The sequence below is a fragment of the Meriones unguiculatus genome, chromosome 12 (genome assembly GCF_030254825.1).
Source record: "Meriones unguiculatus strain TT.TT164.6M chromosome 12, Bangor_MerUng_6.1, whole genome shotgun sequence".
NCBI classification, from domain to species: domain Eukaryota; kingdom Metazoa; phylum Chordata; class Mammalia; order Rodentia; family Muridae; genus Meriones; species Meriones unguiculatus.
This window is the reverse complement of record NC_083360.1, coordinates 54,961,934-54,983,104: the sequence shown is the minus strand read 5'-3', so window position 1 is coordinate 54,983,104 and position 21,171 is coordinate 54,961,934. Positions and strand designations below refer to the sequence as shown.

At 36.8% G+C, this 21,171-nt stretch overlaps 1 protein-coding gene across 39 annotated transcripts in view; it reads left to right on the top strand.

The window, feature by feature from the left end:
- Ptprd (protein tyrosine phosphatase receptor type D) overlaps positions 1-21,171 on the top strand; it is a 2,581,289-nt gene that overhangs the window by 2,255,382 nt on the left and 304,736 nt on the right. For all 39 annotated transcript variants that reach the window (XM_060365770.1, XM_060365741.1, XM_060365771.1 and 36 more), the window contains 2 exons: positions 1,219-1,364; positions 4,378-4,519. In XM_060365770.1, the coding sequence (XP_060221753.1) occupies positions 1,219-1,364; positions 4,378-4,519 (288 nt within the window). The remainder of the gene's footprint in view (positions 1-1,218; positions 1,365-4,377; positions 4,520-21,171) is intronic.

The following is a 21,171-nucleotide window of genomic DNA, read 5'->3' as shown; positions in this document are numbered from 1 at the left end:
AATTACAAATTCAAATATTGAAAGAGAGAAAATCGCTCCACAGTCAAAAACTCTTGCTGCTGGACCAGTTCTCATGTCTATTGGCTCCCAACCTGTAACTCCATCTCCAGGATGTCCTATGCCTCCTTCCAGCATCTTCAGATTATTGAATGTGTGTACACACACAGACAGACATTACATATCCACAAATCAAAGTAGAATCATTTAAAAATAGTACAGGTGTGTATCAAAGACAGAAAGGCATAGCAAAAGGGATTAAAATACTACTTCACAAACCACCATCATTATTTCTTTCGTGGACTTTGAATGATTTCATGTCATAATTTTCTTATCAGATGTTCCCATATGAAATTATTTATATTATTTACATTATTTATGTTTATTTACTTATATTCTTCTGCTAATCAGATTACACAGTGGAATATTTTTGTATATAAATACTCATGTCATCACTCTTACTGCATTTAGATTTTGAAATATAGGATAGGAAAGAAGTATTTTCAAGGAGTAGAGAAGTATGACTGCTGAACGAGTTAAGGGTGATGGAGACTGAAAGCTCCATTTTTCCATTCTTTCTTTCTTCTTTATTAAGCATAAATTGATCTTTCCTAATAATCCCCTTTTCCTGTGATTTGGGAAGATTCTCTTTAGTTATTTTTCTACAAAATGAGGAGCTAAGTTACAAAACTGTGTGTGAAATCCCCCATGGCATTTTCCCCTTCCTGTTTCCTGCTGTGCCTTCTAATTCCAGGCTATATTTCTCATCTCTTTACAATTTCCTAGAACGTCCCTTAAATGCCACTAATTTTAATAGCCTGGCCATGGCAGTGCTGCTTTCTGGCAGCCTCCTGATAGTGACATCAAAGCAAAGTGCTGGAATTTTACTCACTTTGATTGATGAGCCTTTTGTTACAGAGGACAAATTGGATTTTTAAATACCAGTAATAAAAATTAATGTGTGATGTTGGTTTTTGGATGTTATTGGATCTTTGCCTTAATTCACATTTCAGCAATGAAAGCACTAAGAGATAACAGACCTTGACCACAAAATTACCCTCAACAGCAGAAGGTTGTGGTTGTCTCTCTTTTTTTTTTTTTCACCTTCCCATGTTTATACTATGGATGTGGCTGTATACTGTGAAGGGAACAGTGTAGCCAGGTTATAATCTGTATTTCAATATTCCTGCTAATTGTGGTGTTTATTTCTTCTTATTTCAGCACCTCCCAGGTTTACACGAACTCCGGTTGATCAGACAGGGGTCTCTGGAGGAGTTGCATCTTTCATTTGTCAAGCTACAGGGGACCCAAGACCAAAAATTGTCTGGAACAAAAAAGGAAAGAAAGTCAGCAACCAGAGATTTGAGGTATTAGGTCCATTGTTCTGTTTCTCTGGGGAAGAATGCATCTCTGCTCTAATATGAGGTGTCACAAGCACTGAGGTGTGACAGTTATGTTACCTGCAATGAGCACTATAACTCAGAGTCTTTCTACAATAGAGAATGTGGTCATTGCAGTGACTGAGTTTTGTATCCATTTGAGTAAGGACTTAACTAGGGTCTGGGGATTTTGTAGAGTAAGTCTGAGATTATGGTTTCTACTGAAAGTAAAGGCATAAAGGGTCTAATCTCATCTCCAGTTTGCTTCCTCTTAGGATTATTTTAGGATTGCAGGATAGAACCCCAGGTTGTCACTTTGCCAAGACTGAGGAACATATGAAAATGTGTGTTTTCTAAATGTATCTATCCCACTCAGTAATACTGAATGAACTCAGTGTGGACTAGTAAATGGTGTCAACTAGTTTATGCCAAGAAGAATCTAAATGTTGTTGAAAATTCTGATAGCTTAAATTCAGTACTCTTTTCCAGGAAGGGGGTTTCAGACTCTATTACAAAAAGTCAAGAGAATGGATTAAGAACAGCAAGGATCTACTGTACTAATCCTGTGTACAGAATAAGAAAGTCACTTCAGTGTTTTAGTATAAAGCACTATGTGAAAGAAACAGGCCAAACAGAGTAATTATACAGAAATTTTTGGAGACATTTTTGTTTCCCTCAGAAAAAGTACACTTTATGATGCTGTCATTTGCGTATTGGGAGGAAGGATGTGGCTTAGAAATCTGCTCATTTAGAATAACATCACACTCATAGATAAGGACGCACAAGTGTATTATGACTTTTAGGGGACTTCAATACTCCTGATCTATTTCAGATTATAAAACCTCTGTTCCTTTTTGTCTGATTTCCTAGTAGATTTTTTGGCCTAATTCAGTTTGATAGAAAATTGATAGCAACCTCTGGTAAAAAGTAGTATCACAGCTAAAAACGCAGACTCCTGTGTTGTTATTGTTCAGAGTGTAGCAGGGTGACGTATTCACATTCATAAAAATTCTGATTAGCAATAGCAGTGAAACTTAAAATTTGAATCTTAACCTATAATTTTATAAATTTAGACATAAATTTTAATTTTTATATATTTGAATTTAAGATATATTGGTGTAAACTTGTCTTAAAATATCTTCAAGGAACTTTCTACATCATATACAAACTGATGTGTTGTGTGTGTGAATTTGAGGTATATGAATTTTTTTCCATTTTATAGTTAAAAATACTTTTTTTGTCAAGAGGAGTGTTCTTTAACTTGATGGTAACAGTGATCTTCTAAGCAAATCTTATAAAAATAAATGATAGGACAATATATTTCAATGCATGAGGTCTTTGTACATACTGGTTTATGATAATCATATAAACAAATTCAGGGAAAATTATTTTATGTGAAGCAGCTACATGAAATAATACCAAGTCTTGGGCTAAAAATCCTTTACAAATTGGTAGTCCATACACGGGCACTCCTGTATGGGCGTGTATGTGGATGTGTGTCCACGCAAGTTTACACACATATTCACACAAATGCACACATACATGAGCACATGCACACACACATGCAAATGCACACCTCATATACCCTGCACTCATGTGTGAGTAATAGATAAGACTGGTTTTGCTGCTCCTGTCAGTGCTGGCACATGGTAAGCATGCTTTGACTGTGAAATATTAAATAATCTTTCAAAGTGGGAATTAGAACCCTGGCTTTTAATATATGACAACATAAAAAAGTTTCAGTATGCAAAATGGTTAAGGAATATGAATGTACAATGACATTTAATGTAAAATTAATTGAAATTTATATTAATGATTCATATACATTTTTCTGTATTAAAGTAGCATACTCAGTTTTTCATAAAACTGTGGAATGTTTGAGAAAGAGTCTAGTAACTGGAACTTCTGTCTCTTAGATGTGTACTGGATTCCTTAATGTGTGCTTAATTGAGTTGAAAATACATAGAGGTGTTTTGAGAAACTAAACATTTTGAGTATCTCTGAATTTACAATTAAAATGGAATACATAGAGGAACTAAAGTGAATACAATTAAAATATTTAATCTCCTTTCTCTGTATGCTAATGCATGTACACAGAATTTAGGATTAAGCCACTCATAACTGAATTCGATAGAAAATCTCAGTTTATTTGCAGTCAAGGCAAAGGGTAACACTGCAAAAGGGAAGTGTTCTGGGAAGCCACTGCTAGAGGACATCATGTGATGGGAGGGTGCTGCTCCTGACTGCCATCCATACATACCATCAACATGGTCTGCACGCTGCATGGTTCCTTTAGCTGCTGTTAGCACTCTGATCACCAGTGTTGTTCTCTTTCCCAGTGGAGCTTACAATGAAAGTGAATTCAGGATGGGTGCTTAGCACATTGATTTTTGGCTTAGTGAGGCAAGCCTCCATTTCATGGGAAGAAGGCCATAAAAAGGCACAAAATGCTAAACTGGAATAAAAACTGCGATGATTTATGACAAAATTAATGCATGCTTCCAGGCTTTGGGTTGGCCCTCTTGTTGGCTGCGTAAGTACTAGATTTATGCAGTTGCTCTTCATGGCTTGACCATATATATTGTTAAGAACAAGACCCTCTAAACTGACAGAATATTTGTGGTGAAAAGCAGTAAACTGTAAACGGGCCCACATAAACGCTTGTGTTGCCAAAGCGAGTAACTGGTTTATCCATCACAGCTATGGTGTGCTTTTGTAATTACTAAGCTTGAGATATGTTAATGAGGAAGTCATGCAGGGTTTTAGTAGAGAGTATATAGAAATCTATATTTGTAGTTTTATGTCTTCCTTTCGTTTGGTACAAGGTATATAAATTTGATCATATGTTCTGCTGTACCACTCTATTAGAATTCAGTGCTCTGTCAGAATGATGCCTAGGCTAGTCAGAGCCTAATGGCTGGATCACTACTGTGCTGAGAAATTTAGCTGAGAGGTAGATGATTGTAACAACACCTGTGACAGCTATTGTTCCCTCTAATAGGTAATAGAATTTGACGATGGATCTGGATCAGTTCTAAGAATACAGCCCTTAAGGACTCCACGGGATGAGGCCATTTATGAATGTGTGGCCTCAAATAATGTGGGAGAAATAAGTGTGTCCACCAGACTCACAGTTTTACGTGGTAAGTGCTCAAGTTCAAGGCTGTTGCTTTATCATTGTAGCAGTTCTGTATGTCAAGTGTTCTTTTATAGGAATGTTCAGAGAGCAGTGTTGTGGTATGATCATATGAGAAATCGAGTTTAAATAAAATGTTAGAATGTGCCAAATGTTAATTGGACAGTAGATGTCTTCTTGGTTTTTGAAGGAATGCTAACCAGGAAAAGAAAATAACAGTGAAGTTTGTGTTGTAAATACCAGATACTGTTTTGATTTTGGCAAGAAAATCTAGGCAGAGAAATATATGGCTTGCTTCTTTGTTAGCATGACTTGTGCCTGGGCTTATTTTTTAATGCCGACTACTACTGTTTTCTTGTACACAAGACACAAGGTGACACTAATGATTACAAAATTAATGAAGCCATCCCATGTAAAGGTGAGCTTTTTTGTCCCCTAAAAGGACTGTTAAAAACCAAAGATAAGATATACACATTTTTATGTCAAAATAATTCTTTTCTTTCAGTTGTTTCATACGCTGATAACCATTGATGAAGAAAATGAAATGGTAGATCCCTTTCTCATTCTCTGTGTTGCTTATACAGCCTGATAAAGCATAGCATGGTCTGCAGTGTACCTATTTTGTAGAGTTCCTTTACCATGACAGTACTGCTATGTAAAATATGGCCCATTGCTGTATTTCTAATACTGGTTCTTGAGTAGAGCATAAGCATTGCCTAACTGGGGAGCTAGCAGATAACATTATTACGGCAATGTTTTGTGTGTCTTTATCTTCTCTAATATGCTGCTGTCTTGTTTTATGCTTCAAAATTGTTTGCAAAACTTACAATAGACTTTTCTTAATACAACTTTGACAAAATTTGAAAACAAATTAAATGAGTAAGTGAAATTTCCAGGTGTTGTAAAGATGGAGACACCCAGAGAATAGATATTTATAAGCATAAAAGCCAAGAAGAGAGCTGCATGGATTATAGAGTTCGGCACTAGAGTTTCAACTCTCTGGCAGGATGTGTGCATGTGAAAAGAAAGGTCCAGGACAAAGGTCTATGAGCTCTCTGTGGAAGTGAAGCTTCCAGCCATATTCCTGTGCTGCTGGTTTCAGAGCCCAGAAATTTAGCCCAAGAGTTAAAATTGAAAATGGAGTCCCAAACTAAGGAACAAGAGATGATGAAAGCACCTATACTTCAGAAAATATGGGTTAATTGCAGGTTAAGTCCAGTTTTTCATAACTACTTGTACTCAAAGCTTCACATTGTAAAGAATTTCATCTGATTTCAACTAACAATTAAACTCAAACAATGAGGCTAGAAGTCCTAAGTCTTTAGTCTCACAATAAACAACATAAATGGATTTTAAACTTTAAAAGTATTTGCAAAGATAAAAAAAAATCTACCAGGCAGCTATACGATCTTGTAAAATAAAATGAAGACAGTTAATTAGAATTCAGATGATAAATTTTAATGGAGTATTCATCCATGTGTATAGGTGGTATACCTACACTATGGAATATATAGGTGTATATGAATCTATATGTGTGGATGTTCAGAATGTAACCAAGCAAGGAGCTAGATTCAGTCTACATATACCCGTATCTGAGCAAAACTGACTCATCCCTGATATTCTTATAAACTTCCAAAAACTATTGATACTTGTAGTCCTGCAAAAGTGTATTATAAAAGTAAAATAAAATAAGTTAACTAGAAACCTTTTGAACTTTTTTTGTCCATCATCTAAGCTATTCAAATTTCTGCAAAGCAAATAACATATGTCATTTGCTTGAGTTAACATTTATTTATTTCATGAAGATATTAACAAAATATTGGCAGAAAGTATCATTCACATGGATAGATGATTTCCTAGTTCCTGGCCGGGTGAACCTCTGTCTCCTCTGCTTTACGTAGTTCATCACTGTGTAAACAAATGCATTTGACAACCTCAATATGATCTTGACTTTCTACATGACTGTTTTTCATATGTCATTCATTTGGATGAAAATACATTATTCTAGTAAGATATTTAACCTTCCTTTCTTAGATAACTGCATTTAGTTGCCCTGAAAATGTTTCATAAGAAAATTCAAAGGTGATGTTTGAATAATGGAAAAATAGAAGAGCCACAACCTTACAGTTTTTCCTTCCATTTCCATGTCATGAAATAATTGAGGATGGAATCGTTTTTGTTTCCTAGAGTCACCTTTTTGAACTTTCTAGATGTTGATAATTCTATTAATAAAAGTTTTTTAACACTAGCAACACTAGTGTTTATGGGCTTAGAGCATTGTGAAAAGTTAGGGAGGTGAATGTCTGTGCTGTAACTAATGAGCCTTCTGACTGTCTTAAGTTTACTTTCTCTTGTAGATCTTGTTGGCAGATAGTCAAGCATTCTCACTCTGTAGGAGATGGAGACAACATTACACTTGCTGTCCAGTGGCCCTCATCACAGGCCTGTTTCAGCTACATGGGTCATTTATTTCCTTCCCACTTTGCTGACAAATGCCAAAAATGTGCCAACAGTCATGATGGCTTTTGTCTAAGTAGGATGGATGGAGAGCACTCATTTATTTCAAACAGGCTCCCGGAGAAGCTAAGTAATTGGATATTCAAATGTCTGACCTGTGTGGCTAAATGCAGAAGACATTACAATAATACCCTGACCACCCATGTACACTGAAGGAGCATTTCAGAGACAGTTTTCCACAGTAGATTTTTCAAATTGCCCGAGCTCTCTAAATACATTTTCACTGGACAGACAACCTAAAGCTCAAAACTGTCCATGCCTAGGATGAGATAGAAGGCAGCTAAGCATACATCCTGTAGTGTGGCTCCTAGAAAAGGGCATGGATGTTGAGTGTGGTTATTCAAGTTAGTTTTCATTGTTATTGTCTTAAGTTTCTGTGGCTGTGGAAGCACAGCACACACTGGCACTAGTTACCTGTATCTTTAAGAGGTCTCTTTAAGAGGCTTTGTCTGATTGCTGGATACATAGAGTTCCTCCTGAGCAGACTGCAAGTAAAGGCTACAGGGATCATGGAGAGCTTACTGAAGGCTGAAGCTTATCCACTGTGGAATACTGCAGAGGACAATGGATTTAGTATTAGAGTTGTAAGTTAGTACATGCAAAGGTCCAGAAAGTATATCTTATGTGTAGGAATTGCCATCCAGATGAAATTGCTTCTTTGGATCCTGACTTGATTGCCTGTGAGGTTTACCTGATATTTGCAGGGAAGCATAGAAATATATATATATAATGAAATGGTGAGTGAGCACATTCTACTGATGTGTGTTATCAGCTGCTGGGCAGATGCAACAGTGCTGCGTGGAGTTTCTTCTTAGTGCTGAAAAATCCAAGACTGTGTGCTGCTTTGGGTCTACAGGAAAGCGGTCAAGAGTACTTTCATCCTGCTCACAAAATTCTATTTCTCTAAAAGGACGTACTAGAATAATCTAATCTTTTTTTTTTTCTTTCTTTAAACATGACTAAACACTGTGCATGGTTCTTGAGCTCATTTTCTGGGGGAGGGCAGTCTGGAAATACACATATTTCACTTAGACTAGTAACACAAACTACAAATTTTCTAAATTTAGTGGATTGTGTCTGACATTTTCCCATATGCATTAGTATCACCCCTCAAACCAAAACCACCAGCAGTATCACAGTAACTAAGCATGGTAAACATCACATTGCTTTCATCTATCATGAGAAACTGGCTTTTTCATAGAGGACAGCAGATTACAGCTGCTGTGTTATGTGTTAGCCCGCCAAATCCCAGGCATTCTCTTTACACAGCTTAACAAATACTATTAAAAATATCAGTTTGTGATACTTTTTATATGCTACTGGATATGGTCACCTTTGAGGTTATGCAATGCAGGGTACTTATGCCCAGGCTTTGGTCATTTGAGCTCCCTCACTGGCACTGTAATAGAAATCTATGATGTTCTTATCCAATCTGCCCATGCCCGTGTTCTTTTAGTCATGCTTCTTCCTTCTCTTCTTTACCTCATTTGGACAGAGAAGCCTTAGGTTGGGGATCTGAGCAGTCAGATCCCTTTTCAGCTACTGTTCTGTGATTCAGTGATATGCCTCATTCGGGAAGTCAATTCTTGCAAGATGGAAAAAGTGTGTTCCCTGAAGGTGACTGTTACTGAGTAAGTAAAACACAGTGCACAGTTTAGATGAGATGAGGCAGCATTGCATTGTAAAACACGGAGATGTTTGCATAATATGTCTGTTCAAAAATAAAATAAGCCATTTTAGCTGTTGTTAAGAAAAAAACGAACATGAACAACTTTTACCATCATTCAGAGAGGTGGCAGTGAAGTCTCTGCCTTTGTGCACGAGTCTGCGATCAGAATTAGCATGTTCATTACAGGCTCATTTTATTAATGCCTCTTTTTGAAGATGAACACAGTTGTCCCTGCTGTGAAAATGGTACTTTGCCGTTTATGTTATAAAGTGATCTCGGCTGGGGATCCAGGCTAGGAACATTAAAGAACAAAGCACAGCTGCTTGACTGTCACACAAAAGGATTTTTATGAAAGACTGAAACAAAAGGAAGGGTGGCCAGCACAGAACAAACTTGCCGACAGTTATGTACTAAGGGAAGACTACTTGAAAAAGCTTATGAAACAGTGGAGTGCTTGGAATAAATTGATAACATGTTTCTGTATCATGGTGCCTGCCCACCAGAAAGAGGTGGCAGTGGTCAGAACCAGGTTACAGAGAGAGGAACTGCTGACTTTCAGTAGTTTGATCTTTAGGACTTAAAAATAATATCTTCTCATCCATGTCATAAAGGCAGAAAGGAGACCCTTTAAAGAGTATAGAGAGATCCCCAGTAAGAACCTTTCCTGGTGATGTGTGTAGAGCCTCAGGGGTTTTCCCTCTTTGCTTATCACTTCTTGATGTCATGACTGTGTGGATGGTGCCTGCCTCTTCCTTGCACCCATCATCACTTTCTTCCCCACCCCAAGATCATGTCTTTAACGAGAGAATAATGCCATTATAAATAGTTGCCTTCAAGTAAGAACAATTGTCTTCTCATGACCTCATTCTAAAATAATTAACAATTTTGTAATAAAAATAAAAACCATAGTATTGTTTACAAAAGACTGACTTAAAGGGACTGTGACAGTGTTGAGCCAGAATGGAATGTGATGTTATAATATTTGTTTGTGATTTGAGGCAACAACAAATAGAGAACCTGAGATTGCTCTATGTCATACAGTTAATGTCTTTGGGGGCTAATCTGCTGCTCATTATCATGGAAGGATATCATTTTCTCATCAGGCAAGTCTACAGATGATCATGAGTGTCATGAAAATGCTAAGTATGGTAAAATACTATTTACTTGAATGCATCACAGGAAGGAGGAGACCTGAGAGTGAAAGCTTGGAGTGTAGAATTCTATCAGACAGAGCTAGTGTGTAAGCATGTTAATCACAGAGAGCTTACATGTGTAAGAAATTACTTCCCTACTAGTTCAAAACATGGGTGGAGTATCAATCAGGGTATTGCAGAGAAAGATGACCAGTAGCATTGTCAACAGAAATCCCAATTGTAAGGGATCTCAATGTTCATATGATTAATGAGACTGACAATCCAAAGATCTGCTCAGTGTGTTGGCAAGCTGGGCACCCAAGAGGTCGGGTGGCACATTTCTAGTTCCATAGCCAGTAGGCTCAAAGCCCAGGAAGAACAGATGCTTCAAGTTGTGTGTGAATAAGAAAGGCTAGTATTCTGGTTTGCAGGCTATAGGCAGAAAGAGTTCTTCTTCATTTGTGGAATGGTTACCCATTTTTGTTTAGTGCTGCCCTTCTATAAGGGAGAACAATCTATTTTACCTGGTGTCCTAAATTACAGTTTAACCGTGTCCAAACATTGTACCAACAATATTTGAAGAAATAGCTGTGCAATCTGTGGCCTATGCAAGTTAATGTCCAAAGTAAGCCATCAGAGAAGGACAGAGTAGTTCAGACTGGAGTAGAGTAACTGTCTCATAAGAAAACTGCCTAAAGTGATTGATCTATGTAAATGAGGAACAATATGATGAAGTTAACAGAGGCCATCTCTCTAAGTTGAAATTTGCAAAGAAATTTACTACAGAATTCAACAAATCCTGGTCAGTTTTACATAATGTTTTTATTTTAAAGCTGATACTTAGCTAGCTTTCACTAATAAAATTGGGATGATTATTAAAATTTCAATATCATGGCTTTCAAAATTAGTTTTATTTTAAGATGCTTATTAAGATGCAGCTTTAAAAGTTGTGCATGCATAATTTATGGGGATTTGGGGCACACATATACCAAATACTTTATCTCATGCTTAATTATCAGAATCCTAATTACTTATTTTCTTAGAAGAGCAAGCAACTTATTTTATCCTATTAAAAAACAATGAGAGGCTGGAGAGATAGCTCAGTGGGTAAGAGTACTTCTTGTATAAACAGGAGCACTTGAGTTTAGATACCAGCATTCACATAAAGAGATAGGTGCTATGGAGAGTGGAGACGGGAGGCTTATTATATCTTCCTAGCCAGCAAACTACCTCTGGGTTTGGTAAGAGACCCTGGACTGAGAGAATAAAGCAGAGTGATACAACACGGCCTCTTTGTGTGTGGGCACGTGATCATGTACCTTTGCCTACGCATATGCATATACCACACTCCTGTAGGATGGGCATGCATACACATGTACACACACAGATATACATACACACATACACACACAGCTTGTGTGATGTAATATATCCCAATATTCTTAACTTATTTTATTTTTTATATGAACACATTTTTGCATATGATGTATTTTGATTATGTTTCATCCCCACCCAATTCCTTCCAGATTCTCCCTACTACCCTACTTAGCAACTTTTGTTGTTTTGCTTATTCTTTAATAGGAAAAGAAACAAAACAAAGAAAAAAAAAACAAGAAATACGAAAAACTTGCACATGACAGAAAAACAAACAAGCAAAATACCAGTAAGACAATAACATACCAAAACAACAACAACAAAAATGTGTTGGCCAAGGAATCATGCACTGTGGTTGATGCACCCAGTGACACTTTCCTGGATAAGCCTGGCCTGCCCTTTGCCCATATCAATTTCATAAAACTTCTTGGTTAACATGGGAACCTCCAGTGTCCATTTATCCCCTCTCAGTACTCTGACCCCATCTGTCTTGAACCTATCACAGTCTCTGTGAATTCATATGTACATCAACCTATTGTGCCTGGAGGATGCTGTTTCCTTGGTGTCATCCATTACCTTTGGCTCTTAATCTTTCTGTCTCCTCTTCCGCAAAGATCTCTGAGGCTCGAGGAGGGTTGGGCTAACCCACATAGGACTGAGTGCTTTATAGTCTCTCACTCTCTGCACATTGTGTAACTGAAGGCCTCTGTGTTTAAAATATTTTATTAAAGATGATAGCAAAAAGTAAGATGTTCTTAATTATGATCTTTAAAAATTAGCTTACATTTTCATTTATATCTTAAAATGTTCATGTCCTTTCTTTCAGTATCTTTAACTGTTACCCTTGGTGGCTAAACTTTATTTTTGCATTAAATATGTATTACTGCTAACATTTAGCTGGTATAAAAGGGATATTTGTTGGCTGGGATAATGGCTCAGTGAGTAAAAGTGCTTGCCATGCAAGTGTGAGGACCTGAGTTCAAATACCCAGAGCCTTTACAGAGCAAAGGCGAGATGGGAAGCCGTAGCATTTGAAACTGCAGTGCTCCCATGGGCCAATGTGAGGCAGAAACAAGTGAATTCCCAGAAGCTCTAGGGCTAGATTGTTGGGCATTTGTGAGAAGTAATAAAACAATGAAGAGACTCAGCCTCCAACAAGATGGAAGGTAAGGACTGACACTTGAGTTTGTCTTCTGATCTCCGTGGTTGTGCCATGGCATACTGATACATTTACATCCCTAACCACACATACTTAAACACATCTTCACTCCTACATACATACAAACACAATCAAGGACATTTAATTTTTAAATTTATTTCTCTTACTAATGTGGTACAGCGTGTCATTGATGGTAAATTTATGATTTTAGTTCCTCTAAGTACACAAACAGATCACAATTTTATTCTTGGCTCCTTGGCTGGGTGCACTATTTTGAACCTTCTGGAGCTTCAGATATTTTTTCTTTCAAACAAAGAGAGTGACAAAGAAGACCTGCTGCATATTGCAATGATATCCAGGCAGTATATGAGGCAGCAGCAATCGTCTCTAGTAAATTTGCTCACTTAGCACTGTTGACTCCTTGTGCCGAGACCTGTTCTAAATGCTTGAAATATTCAAGAAAAGACATGAATCTGCCTGCATTCAAGGCAAATCTGTTCCCTGGCATGCTGCTTTTGATTTTGGTTAAGGTGAGAAAGCTGTTGCATGTTGCAGTGCCTTTCTTGGAGAACAGTGCTCTCCCCACCATCCAACTCACACCTTTCAAGGGGGCACTTGCCTTCTGCTCTTCTGAATGGCTCCCAAGCATTTGTCAGTGTCACAGGAGGATTTGCTGAAATAAAGGACATTTTTGACTTTTGAAGTATCAAGCGGCAGAGAGGTTAAGCTCAACCAGTTTCTGCAAAGTAAAAATGTTCTAGGAGAAAAAAAAAGTAGGTGTATTTAAAATCTACTTTACTAGGATTGTGGGAAATATGATGTAGTAAAAATTAAGCAATTACTTTTAATGAAATCTTTCAGCCTAGCATGGTAGAGGGAGCATACTTCGGAGGCAGAGGCAGAGAGGTTCCTATGAATTACAGACCAGCCTGGTCCATGTAGTAAATTCCAGGCCAGACAGGGCTTCATAGCGAGACATTGTCTCAAAAGGAAGTATTTCCATTTGTTTCTCCTTCAACTTATAGTAAAAGCTTTTATTACTGCACTTAGGGTTTTCTGTTTCCTTCTCTGGCTCTAGTTAGAGATGACAAAGTACACAGTAAAATGTGTGATAATGTTAGTATGTACTAATAAAACATCTTATGGTGTCTTCTCTTTCAGAAGACTTCATTAAACAAAATTGATTTTTGTAATAAAATATTTATATATTAAAAATTACATAGGTGTTTTCACTGGTAAGAAAAAACCATTAACATAAGCTCCAAAGGAACAAGCACTTGCATTACTTTTAAGGCATAATGCTTTGAGTTAGTACCCCAAGTTCTAAGAGTTCTTAGTATGTCATTATGTGTTAGCATGATAGATCTTCATTAGCAGCTACCATCAAGCCCATTGTACATGGCCGCATGTGCTATAACCGTGGGCCACATTTTTCTTTGTTGCAAAGATATATTAATAAAGTTAACTTTCACTAGCTCCATGGTAATTGAAATTCTCTCAGCTTGCAAACAGAATTCTTCCACCGTTGTCTGTGTAGAAAAATTCACTGTGACTCAATGATTATTCTTAATGATTTGCTTTAAAGTTTTTGCAAAGATCTGTGAAAGACATTAAATATTGTCTCATTGGACTAGCAATTTGCCTCTTTAGAACTAGGGTTTAGGATAATGTTTTCTTAATTCCTTATCAACATGGTTAAAATCTGGTTATGATAACCTAAAAAGTAAGTTTTTTTTTTTTTTTTTTTTTTAAGGTACACACACAGACACGCACACTGCTTTATGATAGGAATGGACGTGGTATGTTTTGGTCATGCCTGGCTGTTTGCATGCAAATTAATTAAATAAAGGAGCAGCTTTCCTGTCTCCCATTACATCACCAATTGTCCTAGTCCCAACAACCTTTATGGGGGTCATTGAGAGAAATGACCAGACTAGAGCGGAAGCAGAACAAGTACCCAAGCATGTTTTGGACCTGTGCCTTTTCCAAAGACCCTGCAGTCCACACACCACTTTTATTGTTTTTGTAAAGTTTGCAAAGGTAAAAAGTTTCTTTTCTTTAGATAAAGCAGTCTGCCAAAGTTTTCTCAGGTTTAGACTTTACAAAATCTGGTTCTGCACTGTCACTGGACTGAGTGACAGAAGAACCACACTGAATGGTACTTGGTTGGAGTATGAGTTCTTAAGTTACCATTTAAGGAATGAGAAATGTAGATCTAGACATCAGTAAAAACATGTTTGAAAGATACATTTGATAGTTATGTAAAGATGGTGAAGTGCTCAAGAACACTAAGTATTCTTGTAATTTGATTCCTGGCATCCACATGTCATCCCACAAGTGTTTATAACTCTAGTTTCAGAGGACTTGGTAATGCCCTTTTCTGGATTTCATGAACTCCTGCAATCATGTGGTGGACATAAGCTTATACAAAGGTGGACAGACACACACACATACACACACACCAACACACAGTATAACTTCACAAAATACATTTGACTGCTATTCTGTTTTAGCAACTTTTTTATTATTATAGCAAGTTGACAAATGGGGAGTAGAGAGACAATACTGTACGTCTCTCACAAAGAATCTAGAAAGGTCTACCTCAAGTAAACAGGTAGCTACCACTGGCTGGCATGGACAAGAGTTAGGAAGCTATTGGCGAAAGTATATACACAATTTTAAGTAGGAAAAATTATTTGACGAGATCTGTTATAAAAGTATATTTCATTTTTTTTATTTTGTACTTTTTCTTGAAAAATATATAAAAACATACCATCCCTTCTCCAAAAAACCTCTAAGTGTTCATTGTAATGTATGTATTAATCAAATTTCATCATGCCATAATTTATATAGACTTCAAAACATCATGTCCTACTGCCTATATACATACACTTAAATGTTAAATTTTAAATGAATGTTTAAAACGAGAATGCTTAGATCTTTTAGAGAGCCCCAGAAAGTGAAACCATCCGTGCTGACATTTCAAAGTTAGAGATTTCGTTGTGATAGTCTTTTGTGACCCTCTGACTTCTTCATTGAAACCTCTAGTTGATGGAGACTGCTCAAATCTCACAGCACATTTGACAAATCTAAGAAACTTCTAGTCTTGTGTTGCAAAAAAGTGTTCAGACAATCATTGTGAGTTAATTGGAGAAGATTTTCATGCAAATGCGCAGTACAGAGTGAGTTTTTTGTGTTTTTTTATTCTGTCAATTACTAGACTTGATGAGGTCATTGAAAGTTGTTATTTAATATTTTTTGGAGACATAGGGGCATGAATGCGATATTCCTCAATAGGGGAGCCAAATATTTTACTGTTTTAGTAGAGGCTTTTTTGTTGTTGGTGGTGGTGGGGTTTTTTGTTTGTTTGTTCTGTTTTTGTATTCCCCAATTTAAGAATTTAGTTTTCTCTCTCTATCTGTCATGAACAGCAGTGGTATAAACCTTGCAGGTCTTACTGTTGAGAAAGTAACACTGGATTCTTATTTTAGGCAGAAGCATCTGGAAATTAAGACTGTGGAAAGCAGCAATGAGAAGATCCTCACAGTTTGACTCAGTTGGACAATTCTTCATTATACTGACAATTTAATTGGGTGTGAAAAGAAATAGCAATTTAAAATCAAGGCCTTTAAGTAGGACAAACTCTTCATTTCAAAGTTAGTTTAAAAAAGAACGAAAACAGGAGATACATCTTTGGTTTTCCAGTTAGTGATTTTCTATTTAATTTGTTCTGGGTCAAAATTGCCCTTTCAGTTATATGTGCTGTTTAGTGACAACTTTTGCAAGACTCTGAAAATAAAGAAAAGAAATAGAACTTACGGTTTGATATATACACAGAGATACACATGCAGAAATATATTTTTTGTTTTGTTTTGTTTTCTTTTGTTTTTTGATGTTTTTTTTATTTTATTATTTATTTTATTTTTTTTTTATCAGTTACATTTTATTAACTCTGTATCCCAGCCGTGTCCCGATCCCTCATTCCCTCCCAGTCCCTCCCTCATCTCCACCGTGCCCCTTTCCAAGTCCACTGATAGGGGGGACCTCCTCCCCATTCATTTGATCCTGTTTTATCAGGTATCTTGTTTTGAAACAGTGTTTCTCTGTGTAGCCCTGGCTGTTCTGGAACTCATGCTGTAGACCAGGCTGGCCTCAAATTCAGAGACCCACCTGCCTATGCTTCATGAGTACTAGGATTTAAGGAATGTGACACCACTATCAGGCAAGAAATGCCTATTCTTAGGAAAGACTAGCCATTCAGCATTTAATTATTTCAATGACCCAAATAACCTATTTTTTAAATTCAAGCCATTTGTGAAAGTAGAACTGAAGGAGTAAGAATAAAAAAAAAAGTTTCGTTTGTTCGTAATTAGAAGTGAAATCAGTATTGTTTATCCAGGAGGGAGGAGGTTGTGTCTGGTTGGTGCACGCCATTGCCTTCATTAGCTAGCTAGGCATGGCTGCAGTACAGATACTCAAATGTTGCTTATCACCACCAATTTCTAAAAATGATGTAATTTGAGTGGCCTAACTGACATCCTTGTAGTCTTTTGTAGGCTGATTAGTAGGAACTAGAAACATAGTCTCTTAGGTTCACTTCTATGCACACAGCTGATTACTAGCCACCTGTTTCTCTAAGATGAAACAAATGATCTTTCTTCAGAACAGTATAAAATTCTCTGCTGATTCTACATCATCATGTGGTCGTCAGATGGGAGCTCCCTAGAATTGCTTAAGGCACCTTCTAGGCATCATCATTCCTTCATCCTCTTTCCTTCCTTTGAATTCTTTTCCGAATGTCTTAGGTAACTGGCATTTATGGCCATCAATTTGTTGTAAACTAACTGATAGTTTGTTTTGGTTTATACCAGATGGAATTATGTATTTACCTTGTATGTAGAAGGATAAGGTGAAAATAAAAACTATGTAGACAAATACTTTGGGTAAAAGTTATATAAAATTGAGTAAGAATGGGTCATGCAAATGTTAGAAGAAGTGCCATTTATTTACAGTGATTATCTCCAATTAGACCAGTATGAACAAAACCTCTAATAAGGAACTGATTATGTTATGTTCTGAATGAGCTTCAGACGCACTCAAGAAGCTTGTCTCAGCAACACAGAGGACAGACATTCTCAGAAGACTCTATCACGTGTGAATGGTTAGGATTTTTAGCCAGAGTAATACCGAGGCTAAAAAGAAAAAGCATGTGCTAGGTTCTCATAATATTAGTAGTCTAGTTCTCATGTGAAGGTGGCTTTGCATATGACATATGCTGTAAAAAAAAATAGGCTTTCTACCTGTCTTCCAAATTTGTAAATAGAGCATTGGATTTTATAGGAAAAAAAAAACTTTCTTGATAAGAAAGCAATTTTTAAAAAGTCATTGTTGCAGCTTTGTTAACTGTATTCCACAGTACATTCCCGCATCTTTAGTCTTTCTGTGTTCACTGTGTTAGAGAGTGTGAGGGGAATGACCTTTGCTCAGTTTTGAGACTGCTCTTTCATACAGCAGCCTTAAAACTCCATGAAGGGTACCAGAAATCACTCTTGAAAGATGAAATTGTTAAATGTTAGTGCAAAACAGTGGCATGAAATCTGTGTGGTAGATAGCATTTAAAGGTAGAATTTTCTCTTACTTCATTTTCATGGCACAGTATGGAATCACCACATGCTAATGTGAAAGGAGAAATTTTATGAAACTGAAAGGAGATGTGTTCTTCTCTCAGGGAGGGACCATCTAGTTAATTATTCAACAAAAGTGGTCAGTCTTAAAATCATACACATTTTAGTAACACTGAACAAACTCAGCAGGTTGTGCACTCACACACACACACACACACACACACACACACACACACTCTGTATTCACTGTCTTAGAGAAAGAGATGTGTTTGATCATTGTGCTCATTTGAAAGACTGTGTTCTCAAAATCTCATGGTGTGTGTGTGTGTGTGTGTGTATAGCAAAGACTATGAAATTATGAACTTGAGAAGGGGTGAGGGTGGGAAAAGGGACAGTTAGGAGGAAGGGAAGAGGAATGGGATGTGTTTATGTTTTAGTAAAAATTTGAAAAATAATAAGAATGTTAAGTCTCTTGACATGAATGCTGTTATAAACATGGTGGTTTCTGTGGCCTGCATGAAGTGTTTGTTGGCTCCTTGTAAGTTGATAGGTTTGTATTTATGGTCAGTACCTAAGAGAACCATCAATTATTCTGTAATTAGAAAGTCAGGACTTGGTGTTGGATAGGAAGTTTAATGTCACTACTAGACAGACAAGTCATTTGTAAACTTCCAACGTCGCTTGATCGACTCATCCTGATTAAATATAAATGTTACCTTTGCTAACTTCTTAAAATTTTGGGGAAAAGGTTTGAATAAATCTATAGGAATTATGTTGAGTGCGAAGGAGTCAATAAAGACTTAGTAAAGACCACGGATGGGTCCAGATTAGCAAACATTAATGCTTTATTCTTTAGTATGTTGAACAATATGGAGGGGTTCCTTAGAAATGAAAGCATAGGAATTACTAGTCCCTAATGAAAACAAGTCATTACTAAAGCAAACATTTTTCTCTTAATTCTATTTTTAAATTATCAGTCAGTGATTTCTTTTTCATTTTCTAATTTTATTTAGACTTAAAAGTATAAGGCAAAATGAAGGAAAGGAAAGCCTTAGATAGTGTGTGGATAGTTATGCTGAATATTTGCATACAGAAAATTTGAATAGAATACTATTGATCTTAATAGATGTTTTCACCTCTAAGGCTAGTCTGTGACGCAGTGAGGACCAACATTTATAGAAAAATGTAACCTGGCTTTCAAAAGAGAGTAATGGCTTTTCTAAAGCACTGAATGAACATTGTCTGTATCTAATGGAGAAGTGAACTTATAATGGGCCTAACTTCGACAATTCATACTTCTTGTTTGAGCAGAGGAGATACCATACTTTTTCCTGACATGAACATCCTTGATTTTGCATGAGTGCTTCCTGTCCTTTCTGTGCTCTCATTGAAATTTTTGGGCCATAAGGTTTAATTGCATGCTCATCAAGCAAACAGACTTAGAAGTATTCTCTGAGCTGTGGACTCCCACAGCTCCCATTAAGGCTAATGGGAGCTACACATGTGTACCGAGGAGAGCACAATGCACGCTTTGAAGCTGGAGTTCCTAATTGAGGACTTTCTTCAGCTGTGCTCAGCTTCAGCGGTGAAGCTGAGTTAGAGTGGTCTGAAGTGTCATTCTTGGTAAAGCCCCAGAACATTATCAAAGCAAGCTGCCAGTGCAGTATAAGCTCCCACAAAAGAAGAGGCAGGGAAGGCTCAAGAATGACCTCTTTTTCTAGAGTGGCTTGAGCTGACTTTTTTTGCGGAGGGTAGTAGAAGAAGATGTCCTGTTCTGGGAAAATTATTGTGATGAATGTACAACTTTGACTTAGGCTGGCAGTTTCAGGAAATCCTTATCTTCGTACAGCAGTGTGTATAGAAACATTCAAAATGACACAGCACCCCGAATTTCCCAATGTCCCCTGTGTCTTCAGTAAATCTCTTGGTAGAAGTAGTCTTTGTAAGAAACTTAAGGATCTTCTAGAAATGTGCATTGTAGATTTTACATAGGTGAAATTAAGCTGACTCCTGAAACATGACTCTCTTCTGCATTAAAGTCACCCTGCATTCTGTATGGATTACAGGTTTGTAAATCCATGTTCTTGCTAAAATTTGTTTGTAACCCTTAAATGAATGCTGCTCATTGTTTCAGTCATTTTGTAAAGTGGAAAGACTGTAGTTGCTTGGCGCACATGTTTCTAGTAGAGGCCAAACACCAGAAGCTTTTCACGTAGGTTTTTTGTTTGTTTGTTTGTTTGTTTGTTTGTTTGTTTTGTTTTCCAGGTAATGGCAACAATTTCAAGGTTTTATCTTCTCAGACCAGGCACAATTTTGTTCCTATCAAGACTCTCTGGTTTGAATTTAGTCTGATGAAATACCATATGGTTTAAGAGCAGATTCTCTTAGGAAAGGCAGGACAACATTTATGTGAAACAAAGTAGACCAACATTGTTAAATGAACTTTTGCAGTAATGTATGAATTATACCATATTTCTACCTATAACATAGAATGTTGGCGAAAATACAGTGTCACCTAGGAAAGAAATTCAGTGTCACATAGGAAAGTGATCAAATTATAATTGCTGTCTAGTTGTGTCAAACTATGAGAGATCTCACTAAATTTTATGGGGTAAGTGAAGAAATAACTGACTGGAAGCTTCTTTAAGGACCATTTACTCACTTCAAAACACTCTTGCTCAAATTACTGAGAATGTAGAATGTAGTTCTTCTACCTCATTAAAGATGGAAAATCAAGTAAAATAATTATGATGCTGTTTGTGTCTCTGTGGACTTTCACATAGGAAAGGGTTAGACCTATTCTATTCATTCAGAAAGTAAGAATTTCAATTTGGGCATGCCAGATTTCTGCACTGAGCCCAGAAGCCTGGTGGTCTAAAGTTTCTGTAGCCTAATTTTTGATACAGGAGTAAATGGTTGTTTTCCAGAGGTGCTGAGAGCCAAGGAGTTCTATCTAGGTATAATAATAATAATAATAATAATAATAATAATAATGGTAGTGATAAGTGAAATTTCTGATACTGTGCTATGAATTATTAATATGCCCCATGTTTTTAACTCATTTGTTTTACTAAAGCAGAAAATATATAGGCTCTTACCTAGTTCTTGTTGTATTTGCAGTGCTTTTCTGGCAGCAAAGCACATAATACAATGGTGTACTTGCAACTTTGATGTTTATGTTGG